The following is a 22,540-nucleotide window of genomic DNA, read 5'->3' as shown; positions in this document are numbered from 1 at the left end:
GATAAAGAGAGGGGGCGAACTAGGGTGTTAGGTTTGGGCCAGCAATTTGCCCGAAAATGGATGGGTTTTTAGGCCAGTTTTTAAATACCCAATATTCAATAAATAAATAATTTATAAAAGTAATTAATAAATAACAAAAATATAATTTGTGCACTAAAATGATTAAAAATAATTACTTAACATTATAAAAATATAAAAGTCATTTTCTGCATAAATAATGTAATTATACATGCATATGGGCTATTATTGCAAAAATGTGCAATTAGACCTAAAATGCAAATGTAATTATAAGAAATGCACTAAAAAAACCTCATGCTGGTATAAATGATAATTTTAGAGGATTAAATCATCATAAAATTAATTTGGAGGATAATTATTGGATATAATAAAATGCAGGAATAAATTGGTTTAACGTCTTTACAAATTATGAAGAAATTATGAAACAATACTTGTGTATGTTTATAAATCAAAATGATGATGTATATGCACTATTTTGAAAGTGTATATATATATATATATATATATATATATATATATATATATATATATATATATATATATATATATATATATATATATATATATATACACTTTAAAAATATGAGGGAAAAATTGGGTATCAACAGCTTCCTCTCTTTACCCGGGAATGATGTAAGAATTGTCGGGTAAAGAAATGATGACCGATTTTGACAGAATGGGGTGATTTTGAAAAATATAGGCCGATCTTTGGTTTCTAGGTTGCCTATATATCCCTATTTTTACAGGAAACAGGCCATGTGTAGTTCTGGATCCAACGGTCGAATAAACCGATAGAGTTGTGGTAGGAACGAACAAGCTTTTCTGGATAGGACGATATCAGAATTGTTAATGGATGTACCTTGGAATGGTTATAGATATTTGAACGGTTATCAGATGGGAATGGGTAACTGACGTTGGTTGGTTACGTTTGAAATAATTACAGGATGTGAATGTTGAACGGAAACTAGAGCGAAGATTGCTCCCGTTAGGAGAACAGTTACTTCCTAGATTACCTAAAAAACATAAAACACAATGCATGCAAGTATATATGGATTATTGAGAGAATTTAAACATGATGCAAATTCCCTTTGGACCATGAAAGCTATCTTTGGACGATGGGGATGGTGTCCTTAGACCATGATGTCCCGGGCCATGAATTGCGTGATAAGGGATTCGTAGGCCATGAAATGATGTTCTCGGGTGATGAAAATGGTGCCTCTGAACTATGACGCCTTTGAATAATGATGTGCGATGTTGAGAGATCCTCAGGCCATAGCATGGTGTCTTCTGGCTATGAGGATGATGCCTTCGGACTATGATGCCTTCAGACAAAAATGGCGGTATTTCAGCCCATGAGATGCAAATACATGACGTTTGGTTATGCGAAGCAAAACAAGACAGAGATCCGGGGTAGTGCTTAGCCTTATGCAAAGACTGGAGACAGTTCTTAGTCTCATGCAATGGAAGGCAGTGCTTAGCGTTATGCAATTAAGGAGACATGGCTTAGCCTCATGCTATGGAAGACAGTGCTTAGCCTTATGCAATTGAGGAGGCAGGGCTTAACCTCATGCAAAGGTGAAGACAATGCTTAGTCTCATGCAGGGGAAGGAAGTGCATAGCCTTATGCAATTGAGGAGGCAAGGCTTAGCCTTATGCAAAATAGAGACAATGCTTAGTCTCCTGCAGGGGAAGGCAATGCTTAGCCTTGTTAAATTAAGAAGGCAGGACTTAGCCTCATGCAAGGGAAGGCAGTGCTTAGCCTTATGCAATTGAGGAGGCAGGGCTTAGTCTCATGCAAAATAGAGAAAATACATAGTCTCATGCAATGAACAGATAATAAGTTGTAGTAGAGTATTTCTTAGCTGGAAATGTGTTTACGCTTGGCAACTTTGTCGTTATGAAGACAATGATTCTGATGTGTGCCCGAATTTGAGAATATTTCTTATTCCTGCATCCAAAGGACAATCATGAGTTTTACAGGGGAAGGTTTGTTCGTGCCTCCGCCTGCCTGCTTTGCTTTCCTTTGTATCGATCTCCTACTCGAGTTACCAGGGGTAGCATCTTGCTGTTTCATAGAAATAAAGTTTTCAAAAATGTGTGTGCATATGATGAATGTAGTTATTTAAATTAGTATGCAATATTAGATAAATTTGATGAACCAATGACTGCGACACTTTAGAGACATTGCGGCTTCCTTATAATTTTGAGGGTCCTCCTCAAAATTCTGCCCCAGTTTCTGGTTGTAGGGAAAATGAAATTTTTATTGACTTGTGACCGAACCCACATGGCTGCCTACGTATCCCCTCTTAAACGGGAATTAGGTCGAGCGTAGTTCAATTATATCAGATGAAGAAATGTGAACATTCTAAACATAATATCTTTTGTCTGCGTTTGAATTGATAGGCTTTGGCCCCATTTCTACGAGTATGAGTGCTCCTCCGATTAGTACTCTGTGAACCATGTAGGGCCCTTGCCAATTTGGCAAAAATTTCCCTTTGGCTTCGTCTTGATGCGAGATGATCGGCTTCAGTACCAGCTGCCCCGGTGAGAACTGTCTAGGTTTGACCTTTTTGTTGAAAGCTCTGGACATCCTATTCTGATAGAGTTGACCATGACACACTGCATTCATTCTTTTCCTGTCAATGAGAGCTAACTGTTCATAGCGGCTTCTTATCCAGCAATGACAACTTCGGTACCGTAGACCAGCAAATAGGGAGTTTCCCCGATTGATGTGTAGACTGTGGTTCGGTACCCCAATATGGCAAATGGTAACTTCTCGTGCCATTGCTTGTCGTTGTCTACCATCTTCCTCAGTATTTTCTTGATATTCTTATTTGCGGCCTCGACAACTCCATTCATTTAAGGCCTGTATACTGTGGAATTCTTGTGCTTGATTTTGAAGGTTTCACACATAGCTTTCATTAGGTCACTGTTGAGATTAGCGGCATTGTCGATGATGATGGACTCTAGAACCCCGAATCGGCAAACAATACGATCTCTGACAAAATCTGCGATGACTTTCTTACTTACAGCTTTGTAGGATGCAGCTTCGACCTATTTTGTGAAGTAGTCTATGGCTACTAAAATGAACCTATGCCCGTTTGAAGCTGAGGGCTCGATTGGTCCAATGACGTCCATTCCCCAAGTGGCAAAAGGCCAAGGTGCACTCGTTGTATTGAGTTCATTTGGCAGTACCCGTATCATATCTACGTGTATTTGGCACTGATGACATTTATGGACATACCTGATGCAGTCTGTTTCCATAGTCATCCAAAAATAACCTGCCCTCAGTATCTTTTTGGCTAAAATGAAACCATTCATGTGTGGTCCGCAAGTTCCAGAGTGTATCTCTTCGAGCAGTTTGGAAGCTTCCTTGGCGTCAACACACCGTAATAACCCTAAGTCTGGAGTCTTTCTGTACAGAATTCCTCCACTTTGGAAGAAATGGTTGGACAATATTCGGAGCATGCGTTTTTGAGTATGATTTGCATGCTCTGGGTACTCTCCTTTTGCCAAGTACTCCTTGATATCATGGAACCATGGATTCCCGTCTGCTTCTTCTTCAACATGAGCGCAGTAAGCTGGCTGATTATGAATCCTTACCGGAATGGGGTCGATGAAATTCTTGTCCGGATGCTGTATCATGACGGACAAGGTGGCCAATGCGTCTGCGAACTCATTCGGGATTCTTGGGACATGTCTAAACTCTATCTTCGTGAACCTCTTCATCATCTGTTGCACGTGATATAGATATGGTAATATCTTGGTATTCTTTGTAGCCCATTCTCCCTGCACCTGATGTACCAGAAGATCTGAATCACCAATTACTAGTAATTCCTGAATATTCATGTCAACAGCCAAATTGATCCCCAATATGCAAGCCTCATATTCTGCCATATTATTGGTGCACAGAAATCTAAGTTTTGCAGATACCGGATAATGTTAACCTATTTCTGACATCAAAACAGCTCCAATACCCACTCCTTTGAAGTTTGCGGCTCCATCGAAAAACATTCTCCATCCGTCGTAGGCTTCGACGATATCTTCTCCTACGAATGATACTTCTTAATTAGGAATATACGTTTTTAGTTGTTCGTATTCTCCTCCTACATGATTTTCCGTAAGATGATCCGCTAATGCTTGTCCCTTAACCGCCTTCTGAGTCACATAGACGATGTCGAATTCACTCAACAATATCTGCCATTTTGCCAGCTTCCCTGTAGGCATGGGTTTCTGGAAGATGTACTTCAGAGGACCCATCCTTGATATGAGATATGTGGTATAGGCGCAGAAGTAGTGCCTCAGTTTCTGGGCTATCCAGGTCAAAGCATAGTAGGTGCGTTCTAGCAAAGAATACCATGCTTTGTAGGGTGTGAACTTCTTATTCAGATAGTATATGGCCTGTTCTTTATTTCCCATCTCATCGTGTTGTCCCAAGACACAACCGAAAGCCTTATCTAATATAGAGAGATAGAGTAGCAGGGGTCTACCAGGTTCTGGTGGGACCAGGACTGGCGGTGTGGACAAATATCCTTTGATTCTGTCAAAAGCTTTCTGGCAGTCTTCAGTCCAACTGGTTGCGGCATCCGTCTTTAACATTTTGAAAATCGGCACACAGATCACGGTTGATTGTGCTATGAAACGACTGATGTAATTAAGCTCATCACGACTTTCTTATTCTTTGGAGGTGGCAAATCCTAGATAGCCTTGACCTTTGATGGTTCTAGCTCAATTCCTCGGCAGTTGACAATGAATCCTAACAACTTTCATGCGGGGACCCCGAAGGCACATTTTGCGAGATTCAATTTCAAATTGTACCTCCGAAGCCGATCAAAGAATTTCCTCAAGTCTTATATGTGATCTGTACTCTTCTTGGATTAGATGATGATGTCATCCACATATACCTCTATCTCCTTGTATATCATGTCATGGAAAATAATTGTCATGGCCTTCATATAAGTAGCCCCACCATTCTTCAGACCAAACGACATCATTTTATAGCAGTACACCCCCCACAGTGTAATAAAAGCTGTCTTTTCGGCATCCTCTTCATCCATCCAGATCTGATGATATCCCGCGAAGCAATCCACAAAGGATTGGAGTTCATGCTTGGCACAGTTGTCGATCAGTATGTGTATGTTGGGTAACCGGAAATTATCTTTGGGACTTGCTCTGCTTAGGTCCCGATAATCGACGCATACTCTGACTTTCCCATCCTTTTTCGGAACTGGTACGATGTTAGTCAACCAAGTTGGATATTCAACCACTCTGAGAACCTTAGCTTTGATCTGCTTGGTGACTTCTTCTTTGACTTTTAGACTCATATCTGGCTTGAACTTTTTGAGCTTCTGCTTTACCGGCGGACACATTGGGTTGGTGGGTAGTTTATGAGCCACTATGGACGTGCTCAAACCAGTCATATCATCATAAGACCATGCGAAAATGTCTTCATATTCTTTCAGGAAATGGGTGTATTCTTCTTTCTCTGATGGTGACAGGTGAATGCTTATGCAAGTTTCTTTGACTGTTTCGGAATCTCCCAAGTTGACTATCTCAGTTTCGTCCAGGTTGGACTTAGGCTTGTTCTCAAAATCTTCAACTTCTCTAACAATTTTCTCAAGTATTATATCATCTCCTTCTATTTCTTTCAAGTCACTATCCTTATGTTGCGTTGTCTCATTACATGTTACAGTCGTAAGTTCATCGGGATAGGTAATAATAATGCTATAGAAAAAAACATACAGAATAATAATAAATACTAAAATAACAATGCATTTGATAAATTTTTATAACGTCAAACAGGTACGGCTCTATGACCCGAGCAATTATTTCAAAACAAAACATGCTTAAAACAAAATACTGAAAATGTCTTAAATGCTCATAAGAATTGCTTTTAAAATAAATAATGCTAATTGCCAGACTACCCATGAAGTCGACGGGCCCTTGATGGTGTGGCAGTCCAGTTCCTGAGAATAACTCCCTTCTCCACTGTCTGGATGACGAGGCCTTCCTCCTCCTCCTCCTCCTCAACTATTACAATGCAGTCCATGTCTTCATCTTCTAAGAATAGATTCCTCAAACCAGCTAGTACTTCATCTTCTTCATATCCCCACATCATATCTGCCTGATGGAAGGACGGGCTCAAATGTGTTATCGGTTGCTCGAGAGGGTGATAGGGACCGTGCCATGGTGGCGACCAATTTTGATACTCATGCCAACTGTATTGATATCCCAGTCCAAAGGTCGTGCCGTGACGTTTTAACTGTATTAATTTGGTGATCCCTTGGAGATTCTTGCCTAGACCCTTCCCGGGTTCATACCCTCTCCATGCCAATATGCTTTCTATTTTGCTACTCCACCATTTTTCCTCCTCGATCGCGTTAACATGCTCAATGCGATGGTAAGTCTCTCCCCCTAACTTCCTCCTATTCTCCATAACCGGGACAGTCTGGTTGGTATAAATAGGGCTACTCCCGTCTCCATGAATGATCACCTCCTGATGATTCCATTCGAACTTCACAACCTGATGCAGAGTAGACACTACAGACCCAGCGACGTTTATCCAAGGTCGTCCCAATAGCAGATTGTATGAGGCAGATATGTTGAGCACTTGGAATTCAACATCAAACCAAGTTGGACCCATTTGTAAGCAGAGGTTGGTTTCTCCGATTGTGGCCCTTTGAGACCCATTGAACACTTTTACGTTCATAGTTCCTTCTCGTATCTCATGCAAACCTTTACCTAACCTCTTCAAAGTAGTAAATGGGCAGATGTTGAGACTTGAACACCCATCTATCAGGACCCTGGCAATGAATTTGTCTTCGCACTGTAATGTGATATGAAACACCCTGTTATGGCTCAACCCTTATGGTGGCAATTCATCTTCGTGTCTTACCATGTTGGCCATCTCTCCACTGGTAATATTGTTGGGTACATAAGCCTCATTCAATACTTTTATCAACGCGTTCCTGTGTGCCTCATAATTCTACAGTAGTGATAGAATGGAAATCTGAGTAGGGGTTTTGTTCAAATGATCGACCACAAAATACTCCTTTGCTTGCACCTTTCTCCAAAGATCATCCGGGATGGTTTCAATGACAGGCTGCCTGGAAGCGGCTTCTTTACCTGTTCCACCCAAATGGTCGGGCATGTAAACCCTGCTAGTTCTGGTCATACCTTGTGCTGCATCAGTTTCTTCCATTTCTTTTCCTTTCTTTCTCGCTTTTGCAGTATAGTCCCAGGGTACAACATTGGAATTAAAGTATGGTGTGGGTGCTACTTTTACAGTGAAAGGTGTGGTCTCTTCTACTTCGAACGGAGTTGGCTTGGCTGAGGGCGTTGTTACTTCAACCTCGAATGGAGTCAGTGTGTCTACCTCAACTTCAATTGGTGACTGTATCTGCACCAAAATAGGTGTGAGAGTGGCTGGAGGCATTTTGGGATCATCCTCTCCTCGAATGAGCCTAATTGACCCCTCCGGGTCCCATTCTTCATCAGTTTCTATCACATTTACCCCTCACCCTTGTGATCCGGGAGGGGATTGTTGCATATATTAGGTGCAGTCTCCATTGCCTGTATAACTTTGGTAGCAATCAGCATCTGGATCTTATCCTTCAGAGTACGGCATTCATCAATAGTGTGACCCTTCATGCCCGAATGGTAGGCATATGTCTTATTCGGATTGACCCATTGAGAGGAATTTTCCATGGAGACAGCGGGAATGGGAGTGACATAACTGGCAGCTTTCAATCTCTCATACAACTGGTCAATAGGTTCTGCAGTAGGAGTGTATTGTCGGGGCGGCCTACGGTCAAAATTTGGCTTTGGTTTTAGGTAATTTTGGCAGACTGGCGGTGAGTGGTAATATGCTGGCTGAGTGTTGTAAGTGTGGTAGGTGGTAACGGGTTATTGATATCTAGGAGTTGAAGGCTGATATGTGGGTGGAGGTGTTTGGTATGTAAGAGGAGATTTTGGACCTTGGGCGACCATCACGACCCCTACTTCCTTCTTTTTAGATATACCCCCCGATTGCAAGTCTTTGTTCGTAGCCTGGAGTGCCTCGAAATTTGTTACCATCCCGCTTTTTATTCCCTCTTCTATTATTTCTCCCAATTTGATGATGTCGGGGAATTTATGATTTTCAATAACCATCAACCTCTCATAATATTGCGGATCTTGGGCCTGGACAAAGAATTTGTTCATTTGTTCTTTTTCCAATGCTAGCCTTACTTTTGCAGCCTCTGATCTCCACCGAGTAGCATACTCGCGAAAAGTTTCTATCGGCTTCTTCTTAAAATTCTTGATATAGAAGACGTCTGGTGTATTCTCTATGTTGAATCTGAACCGATCCATAAAATCTGACGCTATGCTTACCCAACTAATCCACTTTATTGAATTTTGACTGATGTACCAGGATAGGGCATCTCCAGTGAGGCTCCCGATGAACATCTTTATGCGGATTCTTTCATCTTTACCAACCTCTACGAGCTTGGCACAATACGTCCTTAGATGTTCCTTTGGATCACCTGTCCCATTGAACATTTCGAACTTAGGAGGTTTGTAACCCTCTGGCCGTTCTACGTCCGGTTGAACACATAAATCCTCATTGTTCAAACCTTCAACGCCTTTACCACCTTCGACACCTTGGACTTGACTTGAAAGCTTCTTAAGTTCCTCCGCCATATTCTTGATGAGCAGGTCCTTCTCGGTGGATTTTGGTATGTACGGTGTTTGTTGTGAAATGTGGGGTAAGGTTTTTACGTATATGGGGTTATTTTAGTGGACTCCAGGGATTTGGGTGTAGTGGTGATAATTGGCTGAGTTATGGAGATCGGGGGTAGGTGTTGGTGCATTTTGAGGAGTGTGGTAGGTGGTAGTTTGTGGGTACTGGGTCGGACGATGATGATGCTATGGAGGAGTTGGTACTGGTGGAGGATTAGGATTTTGGGGAGGCGTGTCATATTGGTGAGGTGCAGGAGGATTTTGCGGGTGCTGGTTTTGTGTGTTTTGAGGAGGTGTTGGATTTTGGGCGTTTCGTTGGTTGATGTCGGGAATAGTCATGGTAATGGAAAGGTTTGCCAAGTTACAGACCTTCTCAACTTCACCTTGTAACTCCAATATGTTTTGTTCTAACCGTAAAACCAAGTCATTCTGTGCCGGAGTACTCCGACCATCCAAAGTTTCGACATTCTCGGCGTGCATAACATTGTCTTTCCTGGTACCACTCATATCGTCCATCTTAGCTTTTCCTTTGTTCTTAGGATCACTTGGAGGAGGAGGACGCAAAGGACCTCTAGATCTTGTTTGATATGCTGATGATGTTAGTATGCACGAACCAACCTTTGGGAATGGGAATAATTGAAAGAAAAGAAAAACAAAAAGTAAACAAGTAAGGATTATCAAAAGGATATTTACGATATTTAAACACGTATTGTAGAATTATAAATTCGCGTCCTAATTTGGGGACCTCATCTTGCCCGAAGTAGAACTAGCGACATATAGCTTTGGAGAAAACTCAATGCTGATAACTGCGTCATTTCGTTAATATGATAAATTGACCAAATCTTTACTAAAACGACAATAATTATAAAGAGTTACTAGTGGCATTTGCCTTATTACAATCAAATTCTAAAACGAGTCTAGAAAATATCATTCCTAATCTACTCGGTCCCAGAGGGACCTTCTCCAAACTTGGCCTTCTTAGCCCCGTCAATCAGATTCCCCAGGTCGCGCATGTCCAACAGTAGATACGCCCTTGCTAGATGTCCTCCTTCATTGCCCTCTGTGTTCTGACAATCCGAGACCCTTTTCCTCATCTTTTCCTCAAGTTTCATCAAACCCTGCTCCAAATACTCCAACCTTTCTGTTGATTTAGTAGCGATTCTCCTCCATTCATTGATTGCTTCCATGTCCACTTTATGTTGTTCCAAATGCCTGGCCTCAGATTCAAAGACCCTTTTGCGCAATCTCCTGTATTTGACTTGTGCTTCAGCAGCATCGTCTATGACCCTACTTCTCAAATCAACCCCTTGCTTGACCTCTCTTGCTATGTCATCGACCAACCATTATGGGTAGAAGTACACATGGTCGGCATGATACCTGTCTGGCTCGATGGTATCTTTCTCCACAATAATCTTTTGATGCAACATGTGCTGTGCCTCGAACTTGAATGGAATGACATTCCCTTGGAAGTCTGCTTTGTAATGAACCATTTTGGAAACTCGTGGTATAACATGTTTTCTCCCAGCTTGCCTCATGACTCTGATAGGAGCATAAGGATAGATTCCCCTTAATCCGATTAGCACTAGATGAGGAACATCTCTCGACCTAATAAGGAATTCACTGCTAGGGAACCACTCGAACATCCAATGTACCTTGTCACCAGTCAAATTGCTAATGAAATGTATCCAGCTCACAGCGTTTCCCGGTTGTGCAAACCTGTCTGGGATAAAAGTCATTCTCTTCTGATGGTGATAAGCTATGTGGTCATTCCATGGTCATCATGGAAATTCTTGACGGTATTGTCCTCTCTAAAGGTGTTCCAACAACCATATTTGCAGCAACAGATTGCAACCCTCGAAATGCCTATATCCCTTTTTGCAATGGTCTAAGGCTCGGTACATCTCAGCCACGATCATTGGGACAATAGTGTAAGTTTTCCCCTCAATTCCTTCCATTAGTGTCTTTTGCAGCAACAGATTGCAACCCTCGAAATGCCTATATCCCTTTTTGCAATGGTCTAAGGCTCAGTACATCTCAGCCACGATCATTGGGACAATAGTGTAAGTTTTCCTCTCAATTCCTTCCATTAGGGTCTTAGTGACCATAGCTAGGCGAGTGTGGATCCTTTCTCCTTGTATCGGGAATATCAGCATCCCCAGAAAGTAGACAATGAATACAAAAACACGACAGTGAGTCCAACCTAAAGAAGTGATGGCAAATTCATCATGGTAAAGACGATATGACTTGCTGTGACCATAACACTCGTAAAGGAAGTCGAATGGTATGTAAGATTTCTTCAGACAGACTAACTCATCATTTTTCCTGAAACCCATCATTTTTAGGAAACCTTGAGAAGTACGGTTTTCCGGTACCAACAAGCCAGGGCTATCCCATGGGAGCCCAGCGAAGCCTCATATTTCCTCTAAAAGGGTAGTCATTTCTATATCACCAAAACGGAAGCCGGCCATCTTCTCATCCCAGAACATGGTGGCATCCTCAATTAACACATTCTTTGGCTGAATATCTAACAAAGAAGGTAATTTCCCGAGAACTCTTTTCACATAGTTTTTGTCGCTTGGCGAGACATTTTCCCACCAATCTAGCAACAAAGTTGGGATACTTCGAACCATGCCGAACATGGGGACTTCGTGCCTCATTTATGCAAAACAAATAAAGTTAGCCCTTTCCCCCTCCAGATTCGACTATTTACACATTAATGATTAGCATATCGGCACATTTTCTCCAAATAATGTACATATCATGATTGTACCCATTGGGATTTAATGAAATCCCGGCGGGCTTTGGACAAGGCTTGCCTTAGAGAGTTATTACGCGAACAACATTCTAACCCATACCGGGTTTAGATATGATGCATGCACAGTTAATATTAGAGTGGGGGTTTCTAGAAGAGTCTAGTCCAGTACCCTCAAGAGGACAACTTGAGTGGGGAAGGCACGGAACCGTCGATGGCACCTCTGATCGACTAGTTTTACCGCAAATAAGCCTTTCCAAATTTAAAAGAGTGATTTATGAAGAGCGCAGACACTCATCAAGCTCCGCTATGGTATTAATTATGCACAAATGGAATATGATGTGGAGCATGCTTTATGTAAAGATAAAACAACACGTTGTCATGTATTTTGCATGATGAAGACAATAAACGCAGTATTAAATGGAGCGTAAAGACATAAAAAGAAAGGAAAACAAGGAAGAAGTTAGTTCGCGCAATGTGAAATAATTGCAATAAAGCAAGCAAGGGGGTTGGGGTAGAGAGAGACATGATGTAGCAAATTTAAAAATGATTCGGAGCAAGTGAACATGACTAGAAAATAAAGGAAAACGCACATTGTAACCAAATTAAGCAAATATTTGCATATTAATGCAAATTAAAAATAGAGGGAAATAGAGGAAAGGGTGTGCATGTAGCCATAAAAAAGGGAAAATTGAAGCGGGATATTCATGTAACGATTAAGAACAAGGAAACACATTGATCAAAGAAGACTAATTCATACAGACCAAGTTCGCTATGGTAAGAGCCTAAAAATATCCCCAGCAGAGTCGCCATGCTGTCGCACCCCTCTTTCTCGTGAAATCGGGTTTCGACACATGACAACACTTTTAAAGGAAGGTATTAAAAGAGATATTCGCCACCTAACGGGTTTGAGTTACGTTAGGGTACCTATTTGCAAATAACTCTGGTTTAACCAGTTTGCGTCACCAAAGATCGGGTAAGGGCTCAAATTACCTCGAAGAGAAGGTGTTAGGACTCTTCGAGTCAGCCGAACTTGAATTATATGAATTAGTCAAATAGTCAGAGAGAAAAACAAGAAGTTTGAAAATAATCATAATTAGAAAGTCCTTGAGTAAACACAAGTAATTGGTTTAAAGACAAGAGGGGGGTCCTAAGTTTTTTAGCCTAAAGGATCACCCCATGCAACATAAATAATACTTCATAACTCCCTCGAGGTGGGGTGTTACTCGTATTATTCAGCGGACACAGACTATCATCTCCTGCTACCCAATTACTATCTTTAAGTTTTTACCTAAAGCGCACTAGTTGATTCTAAACTGTGCCCTATGCGTGTACTACCCGTCCCATTCCTATGGCCCAGGAGACGTTTGGACCTCTATTTTGGATGGTTTCTAGACTTAGCTTAGGCTGCTCAGAAATGATAAAACTAGGCGACATGTAAAACAAGTTGGACTTCATATGAAGGTAATTAAGGGCTCAAGTTAGCCTCCACACTTAGACAACAAATGCACGCAAACAAATTAGGCGTTTGACAGTTTCGAAATTGAGACAAGTTAAAGCCATTAAGCCCTATAGACATGGTTACTATGTGACCTTGGGATTCAAACGTGTTGGCAGTTTCAAAGCAAGATTCCATTTTAGGTACAATTTCTAAGCGACTACTCAGTTGGCCTACTGATTACAGATTATAAGCAATTAAATCTATAAACATGATATCTAAATGATTTATGAAGTAGTTGGCAGTGATAACTATTGAAGATACTCAGAATTACTCAGTTTGGTCCTATAGGCTTGCTTTCTAATAGTGGCAACGAAATAGTGTTGAAAGTTCAATATTAACACTTAAAAGCGAGTGGTATTACCCTATAGGCAGGATTTCTAACGATTAACAATTGAAATTTAATTTTTTATACTTAGCTCCTATAGGCATGTCTCCTAGGTGGGCAGTATAACAACGAATTAACCAAGTAAAACCCTATAGGCATGATTTCTAAATGCAGATTTTGTAGAACATAAGCTAACATAGCCCTATAGTCATAGTATCTAATGAATATGCTGCAGTTATGTAAATTGAAAGATTGGTCAATGACACTTTATTTCCTCTAGGCATGGTATCTAATAAAACACATAGGAACAAAATATGTTAAGCGAATTAAACACTCAGGTACTATGGGCAGGATATCTAACAACACATAGGAGCAGAACATGTTGAGTAAATTAAACACATATAGGCAGGATTTCTACCCGTTCATGCAAATATTAGAATAAACCTATTTTTCCAATTTTACTAACACCCCAATTGTTATTACAACATTATTATAGGACCAATGAATGAATCAAATTACAAAGTTATAAAATCACTATAGTGGGCCTAAGACAGGCCCAAAGTACACCCAGCCTGGCCATACAGTTGATTAACCCAGAAGTCACCACAGCCCAGAAGTCATAGCCAATCAAACCCAGAAAACAATCTTCATTTACACAAAATAGCCAAAACCCAGTAACCACAGCTGATTAACAACCATTTACACAAACCAATTGGTTCATTCAGTAGGTGAAAAGGGAGGTAGAATTGAGCAATTGGGACAAAGTGGCCACAGAACCTTAGACCCTAGTGTATCAGAATTCCCAAGGGTTTCAAGAACCCAGGGTAGTGCTCATACTAGGGAGGTTAATAGAGAAGATTTAGGGGGCCTTGACTTCCAGCCTGCCCAGAATTAGACTCATAACAAGAAACAATCAAAGAAATAGTAATAAAGTAATAGGTTTGGAAAAGCATTTGCAGACACTTTAAGATAATCACATAATGAACATGAACTCGAGAAGCAAACTAATACATTGTGGCAGAGTTACATATGACAAGAAACAAGGAGTCTGTTATTGCAAAGTTAGCAGGCAAGGGCATTAGACTAGTAAAACCAATTAATACAATAAGTTTAGAACTTAAAGGAACAGATTATACCAAACTCAGGATTAAACAGTACAACACAAACATGATCAGGTACCATAGAGGGCATCAGTCAAGGAAGAAAGGATAACAGGTTATTAGAGGTACAAAATTGGATATGGAAAGAACATATAGAGTGACAATCATATTCGTAGGGGCACACTATACATTTACAATGAAGGTCTTAAACAAGCTAAGGCATATTAATGACAAAAACTGATCACTAGAAATTCAGAATTAGGCAGAACACATGGATTAAGCCATATAATCAAGGCTGAACATTCAGATTATCATCAAGCACCAAGCTAAACATGCTTCAATCTATCAAAATTGACTAAGCTAGGTGCAAAGACATTATTAGGCTAGTAATTATAGGCAGAACTAGATAGAAAAGATTCAAGGGAATACATGAAGTCACGCAGTTTCAGAAAACTTGTTAACATAATGGAATAAACATTGCGAAGGTTTAGAAACTAACCAGTGACTGTTCAATAAACAAGAAAGAACAACAAATAACACCCAGAGTCTCAAATGTGTCAAGTTCTCAAGGGTTTCAAGAACCCAGGGCAGTGCTCATACCCAAGAGAGGTTGAAAAAAATAGAAATCCGGTGGCCTTGGCTTTCAGCCAGCCAAGAGCCCAAAACAGTACAAGATACTCAACGAGCACAGAGTAAAGCTTCAGTTTTAGTGGTAAAATAGTGATTGAAGTTCTGTCCAAAAAGAGGAAGGGGAATGGGTTTTTATAGTAGTAGGAATTGAACAATCAAACAAGAAAATATAATCAATTAAACATAAAAATAAGGAAATAAGAGCATGCAGAATCAACTAGAACCAATTTAGGAGAAAAATCAGGCCAAAACCTAGTTTTTAGGGAAAACAAATATCAACGAAATATACACAAAACAGTAACATAGGATGAATATAGACACAAATAGCACTAAAAATCAGAGAATCGAATCAATTTTGATCTGATTTAAGGAAATTTGAAAATCCTAGTTTTAGGGTAGGTAAGAATAACAGAATATAAACAAAATCGGACTCACACGGTGTAGAATAAATGTGTGTAAACGAAATATCATCCAGATTCAAGAAATGGGAGTCAATCGGACAGAATCAAAGTGGTAATACTTGCCATGTTTAGGCAGGTATTAGGTAATACCATGGAGAATCAACCAATAGCGGAAACTTACTAATATGGTAAGAAGATGACAGGGAAATCCCATTAGAAGAGGGATTTAGGGAGGGTTTTGAGAGGCGGCGGCTAGGGTTTCTTAGAGAAGAAGAGAGAGTAGAGAGGATTTAGGGGCGGTGCGTGGTGAGAATGGTTAGGGTTTGGGCGGGTTTGGATAGTTAAAGAGAGGTGGTGAACAGGGGCCGTTGATCTTGAGAGATCACGGCTGGGATTAAAGATAAATGGGGCGGGTCGTATAAAATGGGTACCGACCGGGTTTTGTAAATGGGTATTTGGCTTGGGCTTGAGATTTATTGGACTAGGGTGTTAGGTTTGGGCCAGCAATTGGTCCGAAAATGGGTGTGTATTTAGGCTAGTTTTTAAATACCCAATATTTAATAAATAAATAATTTATAAAAGTAATTAATAAAAAAAAATATTATTTGTGCACTAAAATGATTTAAAATAATTACTTATCATTATAAAAATATAAAAGTCATTTTCTGCATAAATAATGTAATTATACATGCATATGGGCTATCATTGCAAAAATGTGCAATTAGCCCTAAAATGCAAATGTAATTATAAGAAATACATTGAAAAAACCTCATGCTAATATAAATGATAAGTTTTGATGATTAAATCATCATAAAAAAAATTTGGAGGATAATTATTGAAAATAATAAAATGTAGGAACAAATTGGTTTAAAATCTTTAAAAATTATGAAAAAAATACTTGTGTATGTTTATAAATCAAAATGATGATGTATAGAAGACTAGTCCTAACTCTACGCGAACGCAGTCATCCTATCGCGAACGCGAAGAATAAGTAATTACCTAGCTCCATGAATCACATATGATCGCGTCCTCATCTTCACGATCGCGAAGAACAATTGGAACACCAGCAATCGATAGTGCAACTTGAGACGAAATGATCCGAAATACGTTTGAAACTCACCTGAGCTCCTCAGGACCCCGTCTGAACATACCAACAAGTCCCAAAACATAACACAGACCTACTCGAGGTCTCAAGTCACACATAAAAAGATTAAAACCACGAATCTCACCTCAAATTAATCTTAATGAACTTTTAACTTCCAAAACTTGTGCCGAATCATATCATGTCAACCCGAAATGACATCAAAATTTGCACACAACTTCCAAATCATATAACGAACCTATTCAAACTCACAAAACAAAAATTTGAACCCGATATCACCAAAGTCAACTCTCGGTCAAACTGATGAACATTCCAAACCTTTAAATTTCCAACTTTCGCCAAATAGTGTGGAAAACCTTCTAGAAACATCAAAATGCAAATCCGGGCACACGCCCAAGTCCAAATTCACTATCCAAAAATAAGGGAACCATCAAAACTCTGATCCGAGGTCATATATGCATAAGTCAAACTTTGTAAACTCTTCTAACTTAAAGCTTTCTAGTTGAGAACCATTCTTTCAAATCAATCTCGAATCACCTGAAAACCAAAATCGACGATTCACACAAGTCATAATATATCATATGAAGCTACTAAAGACATCAAACAACCGAACGGAATGCATATGCTAAAAATGATCGATTGGGTTCTTACAGATAGATCCTTATCCACACGCTTCAAAGACCACTCCTATGACATAACCGCATGGACAAATCACGTACTGCACAGACAACTCATGTGTTAATAAATAATAACAACCGTGCAAATAGCTCACATGTTGCACGGATAATTTACGTTCCATAATCATAACAACCCGACAGACAACTCACATGCCATAATCATAATAACCATACGGACAACTCATGTGCTGTCACCCTAGTCCATCACACAGAAAGCATATACAAGAGTACATGTATACAGGAACGAATATCAAATCACAGACTCATGAACCGAGAAAAATAGCATGCCAAGATGTTTGCATGTACAACTACAGCTCATATTAGGTGGGTACGCCATACAATATTGAGTATCATGTTCAATTAGGAAATCAAGACCTACACATGATCTCTAGCATGATACAAGGGTTTCACATAGTCATACAATAATTTGAAGGCATAACATTAGAATAACTAGTATAGATGTGTGTTTATAACATACTATGTCTAAATCAAGTATATCAATAATCTCGAGAATAGCTCATCATGCTAAAAACAAGGTACCATTAACCTCAATATTTAACTATAGCATGGCTCATTGTGTCCATGTAGTCATTCAATTGAGTAAACCATAGAACAAGTAGATCGCATAACCACACAAGGCATAAAGAAATCTAGAATCTACTGAAGCATATACTCTCGTCACCTCACATATATATCACCCCCCATATAACAAACAATATTATTTATTAGGAAATATTCTGTCAAATAAAAGTTACCAAAACACCTACCTTATCCAGCTAGTCTTCAACTTCAAATCGCGTCAAAATCTTGCTCTAGACCTCCAATCATGCATATCAAAGCCAAACATCATACAACGAAGTCAAACAATGCTATAGAAAGCAGTCCCAATAAATAAAGCTTCGATCTTTGATGAATTCTGTCACGATCCAATTTCTCCCATAGGCCGTGATGGTGCCCATCATTGCCGCTAGGCAAGCCTACCGTGAATTACGCATGAAATTTTCCCTTTTCAATAAATTTCCAAGTAATTAAATTCTATTTAATAAGAAATTAAGAAGTAGAAAATTCAATAATTGAAACGAAGACAACGGAGTGACAATCATACTAATATAAGTACTCCAAAACCATAAAGTCTACTAGTGTGTGTGCCGAGACCTGGTATCACAAGTGTATTAGCAACTAGTAAAATATACAAAACTCTAACCACTATCTAAAATGAAATAGACAGAACATAAATACAAAAGGGAGAGGCTGCAGAACGGCTCAGGAAGCAGCTCACCACTAGGCCTCAGGATATATGGGATGCGCTCCGGTATGACCGCCAGATGCACCTACCTCAGATCTTGCACGGTTAGTGCAGAAGTGTAGAGTGAGTATGTAAACAACATGTACCCAATAAGTATCTAGTCTAACCTCAAAAAAGTAGTGACGAGGGGTCGACATCGATACTTATTATGGGCTAACAATATAAATATAGAAATTCTAAATAAGCATGGGTTATGTAAATAATAATAATAACTTAATATCAAGAAAGAAATGAATCTTTCTTTCACAATTAGTAATTTCCAAGTCAATTCGTGTCATTAATAGTTAAAATCCCACAAGACACAAAGTAATATCAAGTATAATTAGGCTCTAAGTATTTTTAAGCATGATTTATGCCGAGGTCGTACGGCCCGATCCAGAATAACGTGTAAACTGACGAGGGTCGTGCGGCACGAACCATAGATGCATATATTCTACTGTCGAGGCGTTCGGCCCGCTCCACAAGAAGAGAAGATACTTTATGAACATCCAATTTAAAAGTTATTACGAGGCTAATATACAAAGAAGCACAAATTTCTATTAACGGTCAAGTAACCCGCCAAAACATAAGTGAAATTCGGTTTTTACAATTACTTTATCAAGTTCCAATACAATTTAAGCACTTTAATTAACAAGTAGGGTGCAACAATACAAGTATTTCATGATTTGGGTCCTAAACTACCCGGACATAAGCAATTAGTAGCTACGCACTGACTCTCGTCACCTCGTGCATATGTAGCCCACGTAGCCCCCACAATTAGAAGAAAATAGTAATTTAAATCACCTATGGGGTAAATTCCCTCTTACAAGGTTAGGGAAGAGACTTACCTTGTCTCAAAGCTCGCTTTTCGGCCTCAAATTCACTTTAAAGTCTCAACTCTGCGCCGAACAATCCGAAACTAGACAAATATTGTGAAAATTAATCAATATATGTTCAAAAGTTCATAATTTAACTATTAGAGTAATTACCCAACCCCAATTGGAAGATTCCTAAAATCCACTCCGGGACCCACGTACCCGGATTTCGAAAATATTCGAAGATAAATGCTACCATAACCTCGCGAACTCAAATATATAATTTTCACCCCATTCCATAATCATTTTCGTGGTTAAATCTCATTTTTATCAAAACCTAGGTCTTTCAACTAAACCCATAATTTTCACAATTTTACATGTGAAAATCTACCCATAATCCATGTATTGAACTTACATTGGGTAGGAATTACTTACATTCAATATTTAGGTTGAAATCCCCCTCTTTAAAGCTCCAAAATCGCCTAAGAGTGTAATAAATGAACCCAAAATAGCCTAAGTCCCGTTTTAAAAGATGATCTGCCCAGCTGCCCCTTCTTCGCGAATGCGGAAAGGGCCTTGTGTGCGCGAAGGCAAATGGCTCAGGACCAAAAACATTGGCCATCGTGAATGCGACCATGGCCTCGCGAACACGGAGGCTTACCTGCCCTGCCCTACGCGAACGCGAGGGCACCTTCACGAACGCGAAGACCAATGGTGCCACCCTCATCACGCGAAAGCAAAGCAAAAAATTTCCCCCAACCCAGTTTCTTAATCGCGAACGCGAGGGTCCTTCAGCGTTCGCGAAGAAGGAAACCAGAACTGGAAAATCTGGTTTTTTCCAACTTAGCTCTGGGTGGTCCGAAACACACCCGAGCCACTCGGGACCCTATCATAATGCACCAACAAGTACAAACCTGCTCGAACTCTCGAAACACGTAAAATAACAACGAAACTAAGAATCGCACCCCAAAACTAAATTGAATCAAATTATGAACTTCAAGTTTTCAATTTACTTCGAACACGCCGAATCATACTTAAACTACTCGGAATGACACCAAATTTTGCGTGAAAGTCTTATATCACCATACAGAACTATTCCCAGGCTCAGAATCCCAAACAGACCTTGATAACACAAAATCCTACTCCAAACCAAATTTAAAGAACTCTAAAACCTTCAATATGCCAACTTTCACTATTAAGCGTCGAAACGCTCTGGGTTCATCCAAAAACTGATCCGACTATACGCCCACGCCCAAATTTATCATACAAACTTATTGGAACCGTCAAATCTCGATTTCGAGGTCTTTTACTCAAAACGTTGACTCAAGTCAAACTTAGCCCTATTTAGCCAACATTAAGGAACCAAGTGTTCCGATTTCAATCCGAACCCTTCCAAATCCCAAACTAACTACCCCGAAAAATCATAAAGTATTTAAAGCACATACGGGAAGTCTTATTTAGGGAACAAATAACTAGAACGGAAAATGACCGGCCAGGTCATTACAAATTCTCAAAAGTCAACAAGAGCTAACCCGGGCCTACGTGCCCGAAATCCACAACCAATATCTAATCTCGATGACCATAACTTGCCGAGTCCGAATATATAATTACTTTTCAAATCCGTGTTCAAGTTCCTGCTCAAAAACCCAAAATACACTTTCTTATCTTGTAGACAAAACCCCAAATTTCACTTTAAGAATTCATGTTTTAGGTGTAGAAATCTACGGGGAATCAATATATATATATATATATATATATATATATATATATATATATAACAAAATCCATGTAAAAGTTATTTACCCAAAAAAATCACCTCTTCTCGAGCTCCAAAACATTGTGAGAAAAAGTGACCAAAATCTCGAAACAAGTAAAATAATATAGCATCTGTCCAAGTCTGAATGAGATACTAGATGATACCGAAAATTAACTTTGACAAGCCCAACATAATCCTTGCGCGATTTCACCCAAGATAAAATTTTTAAATCACCTAATTTTGCCTTAAAATAAGAGAGATATGATGTTTTGAAGTGTTAAAGGAAGCTTGAAACATATGGACGATCTTAGCGACATAACTGGCATTTTCAGAATTGTTGCACTAGCAAATTTAGAAATTGTAAGATCTTAGTTTTAGCACCCGAAAGTCACCTGGAACCTCCCGGACACAAACCAAATATGCATTTCAATCATAAAATACGCTACAAACCTATTCGCACACTAAAAACACCAAAAAGATATTGTCTTGACCCGACGTTGACCGTGGTCAAATTCCAAATCCTTAACTTAACAAGTCTCTCAACTAATAACCCAAAATGTACTTGAGCCCCTCGGACCGTGTTTAGTTATACCAAGAAGTATAAATATTTTATCCAAACATATCTCAAGGCTCAAAACACCAACGGGAATATCAAAACAAAGAACGGAGGCCCAATTCGAATAGAATTTCTCTTAAATTGTTAAATCATCATTCTTTCAAAAGAGTGTCTGAATCACACTTACGTACTTTAGATTACTTCCAAACATTGCACATATGTTTGTTCAACTATATGAACCTATCCAAGGTTTCAAAACCATAATAGGAGTCTGATAGCATTAAAGTCAACTCCTGGTCAAACCTATGAACTCTCCAATTCTTCAAATTTTCAACTTTTGACAAATAGAGCCAAAATCTTCTGGAAATAAAATAATTCAAATTTGAACGTACGCACAAATCCAAAATCAGCATACAAACCTATTGAGACCATCAAATCTAAATTTCGAGGTCGTTTACTCAAAAGTCAAATGTTGGTCCACTCTTCCAACTTAAGGCTTCCAAACTGAGAATCACTATATCAAATCAATCCCGAACCTTGCAAACATAAAAAACAACCACATACACAAGTCATATACATCATTTGAAGCTAATCAAGCTCTCAAGCTACCGAATAGAATGCTAAAGCTCAAAATGACCGATCGGATCATTACATTCTCCACCACTTAAATATATATTCAACCTCGAACGTGCCAAGAGTCATTAAAATGCTGCCAAATTACTGTATAACTCATCATATACATACCCATGGGTAATCTCTCATCACCTCAATCCACATAGTCCCATTAACAAAATCTTTACTGAAGATTCTTTCTTCATGTAACGACCCGATCGGTCATTTTGAGTGTTAGCATTCTGTTCGGTGGTTTGATACCTTGAGTAGCTTCACATGATGCATTATG

General features: G+C 39.4%; 1 protein-coding gene across 1 annotated transcript; it reads right to left on the bottom strand.

Moving 5' to 3' along the window:
- Window positions 1-7,527: 7,527 nt before the first annotated feature.
- On the bottom strand, window positions 7,528-8,700 carry LOC138905937 (uncharacterized). The gene is made up of 2 exons (XM_070194451.1): window positions 8,092-8,700; window positions 7,528-7,890 (listed from the first exon to the last, which is right to left on the bottom strand). The coding sequence occupies exons 1-2, from the start codon at window positions 8,698-8,700 to the stop codon at window positions 7,528-7,530; spliced, it is 972 nt and encodes a 323-aa protein (XP_070050552.1).
- Between the last annotated feature and the right edge of the window lie 13,840 nt (window positions 8,701-22,540).

This window comes from Nicotiana tomentosiformis, chromosome 2 (assembly GCF_000390325.3).
Source record: "Nicotiana tomentosiformis chromosome 2, ASM39032v3, whole genome shotgun sequence".
Classification (NCBI taxonomy): Eukaryota; Viridiplantae; Streptophyta; class Magnoliopsida; order Solanales; family Solanaceae; genus Nicotiana; species Nicotiana tomentosiformis.
The sequence above is the reverse complement of the archived record's forward strand: the minus strand, read 5'-3'. Positions and strand labels throughout refer to the sequence as shown.